Below are 9020 nucleotides of genomic sequence, written 5' to 3' on the forward strand. Positions count from 1 at the left end.
GAAATATATGAAAGTTTCATTTTTATCATTACATTATGGAAAATAATTACCTTTATCACAATATGCTAATTTTTTGAGAAGGACCTGTATAAAGTAAAGGGAACCAGTCCAAGCACTGACCCCTGAGGAACTCCATGACTTACTCTGGTGTATCCAGATGATTCATTATTAACATGAACAAACTGGAATCTATTAGATAAATATCACTTTCCTCTACCATTATACAAGCAGGGTGAAGCCCCCACCCCCGTCAACAGAACACAGCGTCCTGCCTCCAGAACATATTGTGATGAAGTTATACAAGTTTCACAAACATTTCAAAACAAATATACCATTTAAAGAATGTATAGTTTATTTAAAGTATTTTGATGTTGTAGGAAAACTCTACAAGGTGCAACATATTACAGACAATTTATTGATAAATTTGACCTTTTTTCTTTGAATAAACCTGATAAAACAACAACTCAAAAAGGTCAACTTGTAGTGTGGGAATCAAAAAGACATAAAAGCAGCAATTTCCATTAGAATCTGAAAAACACCGCCAAACAAATGTTAAAAAAAAAAGTAAGATATTGACAGTAAATGCGGACAAAATAGATATTAATAAACTAAGTTCTCATGAATATTTTGATTCACCAGGGTTGCAGCCTTCAAAAAGAAGTCTATGGGGCTCGCCCAACCAGTCAACAAACAGCAGGGTAACTGAACAAAAGAAAAATCTGCACAACAAATTAACCCAAACATATATACAAAAACAAATAAAGCATAAAAGAGCAAACATATTAAGTAACACTGCAATTTAAAAAAATAATAATTACACAGTATATAACTTGCACATACATCCAGTGATTGCACATAACCTAAAGTACTTTTAAAGAATTAGAGAACAGAGAACCAATCAGAATCAAACAAACATTTATTCATATGATCCCGTTTTTGTCATTACTACTAAATTTTTAATCAGTGCAGTTAAAAAAAGAAAAATAAATACTCCAGCCGGAGCTACAGACTGAAGCCAGACACTGCGATCTGCTGAGCGTTGTTTCTTGCCTCAAAATACGAGGTGTCTGTTTCGTCCTCGGGCTGAGGTATGAAAGGCATCGGCTGGTTCTGCAGGTTGTCCCAGTCCAGACCCTCAAACAGCAGATGGCACTTGAGTTCTGGTGGAAATTCAAAACCCACAATAATCAACAACACAACACATTCAGTGTAGTTCCTCAGCAGGTGAGTGGACAGACAAGTTTCAGCATGAGTGGTTTGAAGGATGACTGAGGCACAAAAACAGTTTTATTCTGGAACATAAACACTCAAGAATCAGCCATGAGGCTTGTTTGCTCTACTTTGGAGTGGAACCTTAAGATGGTAAGAAAATATTTTAAGTTAGGTACAGTAGTCCTTCGCTGGTTCGTGGTTCTACTTTCGTGGACTACGTACTACAGTACAGGATACTGTAGAGTGAAAAGTTAACGAAAAAATGAAATACTTAGGACAGGCACTGCCATTTTGTAGTTTTATCTCAATAAGTCTGCATCAACACTCATAAGGACTACATTTCCCAGAAGTCCCGTTGCCTTGTGCTGAAATACATAGAGGGAAAGTTTTGATCTGATCCGAAAAAGTTCAATCCCTTACAGTGACTTCAGCGCCCAGCGGATGCAGAGAGCCGCACAGAACCCACCGGGCACCGGACCAGAACCAGACCCATCGGCAAATCTGAGAGCTGGTAGCCAACCACAAGGACCTCCTAGCAGGGGACACACAGCCGTGGGTCTGGCTTCTCGCTGGAGCCCACCGCCCCGAGCCAGAGAGCCGACCAGAACCAGCAGGGTAGATCCGTCGAAACAGGGATGTAGGTTTAAAAGTTTAGAACATTGCAAGAGTGTGGGAAGAGTTTCTTCTTAAGTCTTAATACATATAAATACTAAAATAAATATAACGTCACTACTTTGCAGATTTCACTTATTATTATTGGTATTAAATTTTAGGTGTTAAAATACTGTCAGAAGAAGGATGGGTCTATGAGGCTACTAAAAATGCAACATCTTTAATCAGGTGTATCTGACTGGATTCTATTGGAACAAATTCTGCTGTTTATTAGCCTGGAAGATGATATTTAAAGATGTCCAGTGACAGAAAAAAAGCTTGTTATCTTGGTGTTGTTTTGGTAAAAATGTACGCTTTTTTCTTTCTTTGTTTTATGAACACGGTCAAAATTGAAATGAGAAGTTTACTTTTGAGACAAATCAGAATTGACATTAAAAAAATCCAATGGCCTGCAAAATTTAATTTCATATGGAAGTAAACCACAGTAATATAGTGCCTAAATAATCCCTTTTTTACTTATTTTTTGCCCAGAAGTCATCAACAAAAAAACTAATTTTAAAAGTAATTTCACAAAAAACAAATATTGGAAGACTTCTTCACATACCAGAACCATGACAGAATCTGGTTTAGATGTACCACAGTTTGTTTAAAATCAGGCAGACATGACAAAGATCTTACTACAAAAAAAGCCACTGAAAGATGGGTATCATAAAAAAAACTGTTCAACACCGCAGCTCTTAAAAATGAATGTGTAAAAAATATGAAGATCAATAAAAGAATTTCCAAAAACATTTGTCAAAAGTTGTCTCCTACCCTTTAGACCAGAACGTTTCGTCATGTCCATAGTGAGCAGGATTTCAATTGCATTCCTCGAGTTTGCCGACAGTTCTTCCTCTCCTTCAGGCCAGGGGATGTCTAAAGAAAAGAAAATGACAGTCAGGTAGCAAAAAGAAGCAAGACCGTTAAAGAGCCCCAACGTTGGGCTCCATGAAGCAGATTTTGTCTTGAGGTTTATAACAAACCCACCTCTGTTGAGGATATTCTGGAAAACCAGCTGAGGTGTCTCGTCGTTGAACGGTGGCACACCTGTGAGGAACTCAAACAGACACACGCCGAGCGCCCACCAGTCCACCATGCAATCTGTTTGACAGTAAAAAGGAACGATTTCTGAGCTGCAGCAGGTTACAAACCTCTCCCTCCTGTTAGTGTGAACCGACTGCACTGCAGTGGTTGAAGCAGAAACTCCATTAGACTAAGCATGAAGTGATTCAGTTTAGCACTCCTCCACTCACATGTGCGGCTGGAGAATAATGACAGCAATGATTCACTTTAACGTGCATGCAGACAACAGGTATTTGGAGCTGTCGTAACGACTCATGAGAATTGAGCCTACTGCACACAAATACTGATATTTATGACTAATAAAAGGTTTAAACTTGAAATTCTGCTACTCAACAATTGCAACAGTTTAAATTGTCACCATTTATGAGTTCTGATAAATAAATACTGAAAACTGGATAGTTCATGTGATCAATCAGATTGCAAAAAAAAAAAAAGCTTTGCACAACAGACTATCTACAGTACGTGCAACTTATGCAAAAGCCTGAGAACACTGACCCCAAACCTATAGATTTCAAAGGCAGAAAAAAAAACCACCTGTCCTGTTAAGAAGCACATCAGCCTCCACATTCCCGTTAACATCAGTGTTAGCTTAATGTTATGAGACTTTTCTCAAAAATAAAATATATTTAAATATACACTTTAAACCACAGCCCTTTCCCTCTATCCAGGCCAACAGTTTGTTCACAGATCCAAAGGGCAGAGAGAGTGAGGATGGGAAAATGATGGGAGGAATCAGCTCATTTTCTCTAATGCATTAGCAGCCTGGGGGGGAGGGGGGCATGCAGGCTCGCTTGCATTAAAGCAAGAATGTCACAAACTTACCAAACTGACCATTTGCTGAAACTACAAAAGGAAGGTCTGTCAGAAAGAGCTGCAACGTAACGCTACTTCATAACAGGTACATTGGAAGTGGGATATATTATAGAGTTTATGTTTGTAGAGGTTTCTTCTTTTACCGTGTGGTTTTCCGAGAAGCAGCTCTGGAGCCAAATAATCCGGGGTTCCCAAAATTGGCACCCCTTCAACAGGCAGCGCACCCCTCCGCACACTTTTTGGAGTCCTGTAAGGAGTGTGGGAGGTCGACGTGGGCTGAGGAGTCTATAGAGAGAAGTGAAAAAAAAAAAAAAAAGTGAAATTTTCCTCAACAGTGCACCTTCGTTTGTTATCCCAGCGTACCAACCTGAAAAACAGAACTGCAGGAGTTTGGTTTTCTTTGCACGGGCGTCGCACCCCCAAATGCCGAGTGATAAGACGCCGATGTGGACGCATCCATCGGCTCCAGAGATCCAACGCTGAGCCTGGACACTCCAGATATGTTGGAGCGGTTAATGGAGCTGCAGTAACTGCGGAACACCACGCCGTTTCGTGGCTTGAGGAACGAGGAGGACCGCGCAACACTTCGAACAAGACCGGGCAGCGGGCTGAGGAGGGAACTGTGAGGTTCAACTTTTCGCCCAAACTGACCAAGTGTAGGCGTTACTATGGCAACACATTCGGTATTTGAGGAGTTCTTGTTCTTCTCATTTTCCTCGGATAAAAGTGAATTTTCTGTTAATTTGTTTGGTTGGAGAACAGATTCATGGCCGTCCAGGATGAGGGAGGTGTCATGCATGGATCCGTCAGAGTTGAGGCTCAAGTTCCTGCAAACATTCCCTGTCTCAGGAAGTGGTGAGGTGAAACTTAAACGTGACATGTCCTCAGCACCACCTTCAAACACGTCCTCCATCGGCTCCTCCAGCTCACTGAATAGACTTTTGGCCACAGCGATGGGACTGGACCGCTTCGGACTCTGGTGTTCAGCTCCCTCGCCTATTTGGAAGGTGGAAAACGTCCCAGTCAGACCAGTGTGACTCCTAGCAGTCTCTTCTGGAATATCAAAGAATCTCTTGTAGTCCGTGTTTCTCTTTTTAGCTAGGCTCTCCAGTGGTTCTGGACTACTTTCTATTTCTGAAAATGTCCTTTTAACAGATGAGGGGACTGCAAGCTGGCAGTCATCTCTCACTGATGGACAAACGTCCTCCGGAGCTCCAGGGACAGACGTTGGCTTCTTTCTTTGAGACCTTGTATCCTGAAAATGGTCAGAATTTGACTTTTTTGGCTTCCTGCTGGACACCTTGGTAGAGACGCCAATGGTGTCTAACTCTGTGGGTTCTTGAGCCTGTTCAGATCCTTTGGATTTGGACTGCCCTCTCATTCTCTGATTATTGATGCATTCATTTTCTTTCTTCAAAGAAAAAAATAAAGGACAGAAAAAACAAAAATCAGTAAAAACACAAGTACCGGTAATCTAAAATATATATATAAATATTTTTTTAATTATTATTTTATATTAGAAATTACATTATTTGTATTTACAGTATAATATGTGGTCCAATATATTTTATTGTGAAGTTTGTTTTCAACTATAAAATATCTATAAATCACAATCACTCACCTCCTCACACTCCCACAGTGGACTGATGCCACCCTCCGTGTCGGAGGTGCTGCCTCCACTCGCCGTCTCAAACCTTTTTCTAGTTTTCAACAACGTTGGCGTCAAGTTTTTTGCCAGGTTGTGAGAACTAAACACTCTACTTTTAGGTCCTACAAAAGCAAAGCACAGATAAAACTTCCAATGGATGACGGCACAGAACAATATGTGAATAACTCATGAACTCTGGTTTGTCCGTTTATGACGTACCCAACTTACTAATGTGGCCTGCTGGAGAAAACAGCTGATCTTTGTTGTTGCTCAAAGAAGAACTGAGAGAGTTATTCTTTGGTTTGATTTTGCTGCAGGACATTGGGCTGGACACAACCGAGGCGCTGAAGTGACGCTTACCATCTCCTGCAGGCGTGTTCTACATTTAGTGAAATGACAAGAAAGTTATGCACATGTGTTATAAAAAATTTAAAAAAAAGAATCACCTTTTTTTTAAATTAGATATTTTTGCTTACAAATCCAAGGGAGCTGATTAAGGAGAGAACTTGACCCGGTGTGCGGAAGAAATCTTTTTTTGGTTTCGCCAAAGATGGCGTGGTAAGAATATCCATAAGACTCAGCTCTGTTTCAATCAGAAACCAAACAGAAGCCATGAATTTAGCGTGTGATGGTCACGGTTTGTTCAAGATGAAATCAATGCGTACCTCTGTCAAGCTTCACTTTTGAAAGACCAAAGTCTGTTAGTTTGATGTGCCCTTCATTGGATATGAGCATGTTATCTGGCTTCAAGTCCCTGAAAGAGTAAAACTCAAACATATTTCCAGTCCCAAAGTGATTTGAATCAGTGTAATATATATTTAATCTGTACACATTCATACCTGTGGATTATGCCGTGGCGGTGGAGGTAGTCCAAAGCCATTGCAACCTCCGAGATATATTTTACAGCCACATCCTGGTCAAAATAACCAGAAATATGAAGGAGAGACTTCACATCTCCGCCAATCAGGTATTCCATTACCTGGGAACAAGAATCTGAAGATTAAAAGCTGTTTAACAAGAACTTTTTAAACATTTGAAGTTTCAAAAGAGTACTTTAGGTCAGGGGACTTCTATAGTTCTGCTGCAAAATAAATATGTACTGGTGGTCAATTGTGTGCATAAGAAATATTCTTGTCACAATTTACTTTTACAATTACAGTATATGAGTGGAGCTCAAAAGTTCTAAAAAATAATAATAATTGGAATAATTTGTATTCACTGTATATGATGAAACTAACAAAATATATTTCTATTATTTATTTGTTGTTTATTTTATAACACCTGCAAAACCTGATTTTAGACCAAATCTAATCATGTGCACAACAGATTTATGGTAAGTGCAAATCATCTTAGCACTTTTGTGTACATATTTTGTTTGATAAAAACTTTAAAAGAAATCTCCAAAGCAGGAAATATTTAAGATATAAAATTCAGTTAAATAATTTGCTAAGTTATTTAAACTGCAAAAGGCATAAAATTGACAAAAAAAAATAAAAAAAATATATAAAGATCACACAAAAAATGTCCACAAAGCTGTCAAAAGGCGCATATCAGTAATTAAAACAATAATCTGGTAAAGTATGTTGCTTGACAAGAATGCTACAGTACAGAACAATTTGAGCATTTTTTTTTTAAAAGTACAGAAATTTTCAAACAAATAATTGTACATTACGGTCTCTGAAAGTTAGCAAAGCAAAAAAATAAAAAATAAAAACAGCACCAGATGTTTTCCATCAAGAGAAAGGGTGGGTCTGTCCACCAAATTAAAAATATGAGGTGTTAATAATAATAGGCTTCTGAGAGTAATAATAATAAACATATATTTAATAAACGTTAGGTGAAATAGTCTTTCTGACTTTTGCAGTTTCCAGTTTTAATTCCTCCTAATATATCTGTATGCCAATCAAAGCAGGGTGCAGTGCTAGTGTTAATAAAACTATAATCGAATGATTAGAAGAAACTAATTTTGAATTGTTTGACACAATCATTCACTGTTACCAGATAAATCTTGGTGGCTGTCTGAAGGGAATAAAACAGGTGAACGATGAATGGACTTTTGCTGAGAGCGAGCGCGTCTCTCTCTGCCTTCATCTGGCTCGCCATGTTTTTGTCAGTCACCTCTGCCTTTTTCATCACCTGGCAGAGAGAAAAATCAGTTAAAATTCAGTGAAAAAGAAAAGATTTAGTTTAAATCGTGTTAAATACTCAGAACCAAAAAGTAATATACTCACTTTAATAGCATATAAACGCGCACTGCACTTCTTCCGGGCAAGGTAGACTTTGCCGAAGGCGCCGCGGCTAATCGGTTTCAAAACGATGAAATCGTCGATCGAAGGCGGCTTCGGAATTTCCACAGCTTTTACATTTGAAACCGAGTTGCGTTTTTCCTCTATCTCCATTATGCAACAGCTTAAATTAAAAATAGTCTTGCTCAGAGACAGTCAGCTATGTCACAGTAAACACCTGCATCCCAAAACAACATTCTGTTTGTTTTGAATTTTTGAATTTCCTGCCCTGTCACGGGGTCCTTTGATGCTTGTTTAGTAACTTAAAAATATGCCTGTAAAAAAATTGAAAAAAGTGGTGTGTATCATTCCAATATTTAATATAAACGGAATATAAAGTAAATTACATTTTTATCTTTGATGCGGCATAACGAATCCTGCAGGCTGTGTAATATACAAAGTTTACATTTTATTCAGGCAGTCACGACAATGGTAACGACGAAAAACCACGAGAAAGATACGAAAATCTAGCTTTTGACTTAATAATGTTAACCTAGTTTTGTAAGTTGTCAACTGTATTTTTAAATACACTTGTATTTTAGCTAATCATTTCAATTTAAGTTTAGATATTTTACGGCATACGTGACCATCATGGCACGTCCGTGACGCAATTTTTGCTAGCTAGCTGTGACACACCGGTAGGTTTGTAGTTCATTTGACCTCAGGCTCAGAAGCCTGAGAATCCATTTGCCGTAGCTAGCTGTTAAAGTTGCGTAAGTACTTGAAGTTGTGGAACAAGAACAACAAAAAAGGACACCACACTGATGAGGATTCGTTTATTGGCTTTAAAAAGAGGGTTTGTCTTTACACAGTAACCAGCTAAGAGCATATTTTGGTGTATTTTTTAAGCAAAATGTTTTCGTTATCGACGTCATTACCTCAGGTAAGCACACTCGGATGGTTGATTTTGGCTCACCGCGGTTCACTAATGTGTGTTTGCCTGATAACATTTTCAGGTATTTGGTTTGCGTTACCTGTAGTGAAATGCTATGATAACAGCCAGTGGCTTCTGTAGAGGTTTACTTTTGTTTTTGTTGGTCACAGTATAGCTTAGCTAATGCTAACATCTAGCATGTCGGTGCCGCACTGTCTCCAACTCAGCTGGTGCTTGCGTCATTTTGTCTAATTTCTGAGCACTACAAAACACAGAGAGTTAATGTTTTAATTTTATCATCCCATATGGGATGAAAGACCAGAGAAAACCAGAGCTATTGTACATTTTTGATTATCAAACAATGGATCAGTTGGATGCACGGGAACCTCACTTTGAACTGACTCCTGACCCACTGTTCTATTAGCAGATCCATTTGAAATCCATCAAATCTTAT

General features: G+C 38.7%; 2 protein-coding genes across 2 annotated transcripts in view; one reads left to right on the forward strand and one right to left on the reverse strand.

Annotated features, from left to right (window-relative positions):
- Positions 1 to 1002: 1002 nt before the first annotated feature.
- Positions 1003 to 7806, reverse strand: mastl (microtubule associated serine/threonine kinase-like). The gene is made up of 12 exons (XM_037693839.1): positions 7639 to 7806; positions 7406 to 7543; positions 6247 to 6386; positions 6073 to 6161; positions 5884 to 5990; positions 5627 to 5786; positions 5381 to 5529; positions 4127 to 5170; positions 3903 to 4044; positions 2851 to 2964; positions 2638 to 2739; positions 1003 to 1160 (listed from the first exon to the last, which is right to left on the reverse strand). Exons 1-12 carry the CDS (start codon positions 7804 to 7806, stop codon positions 1003 to 1005), a joined length of 2511 nt encoding a protein of 836 aa, XP_037549767.1.
- A 544-nt stretch (positions 7807 to 8350) lies between these two features.
- Positions 8351 to 9020, forward strand: part of LOC119426705 (ATP-dependent zinc metalloprotease YME1L1) — a gene marked incomplete in the record, with an annotated part of 8221 nt that continues 7551 nt past the window's right edge. The window contains 1 exon segment of the mRNA XM_037694286.1: positions 8351 to 8570. Coding sequence (XP_037550214.1) covers positions 8546 to 8570 — 25 coding nt within the window.

Source organism: Nematolebias whitei, chromosome 20 (genome assembly GCF_014905685.2).
Source record: "Nematolebias whitei isolate Nwh7 chromosome 20, NemWhi1, whole genome shotgun sequence".
In the NCBI taxonomy this organism is placed as follows: domain Eukaryota; kingdom Metazoa; phylum Chordata; class Actinopteri; order Cyprinodontiformes; family Rivulidae; genus Nematolebias; species Nematolebias whitei.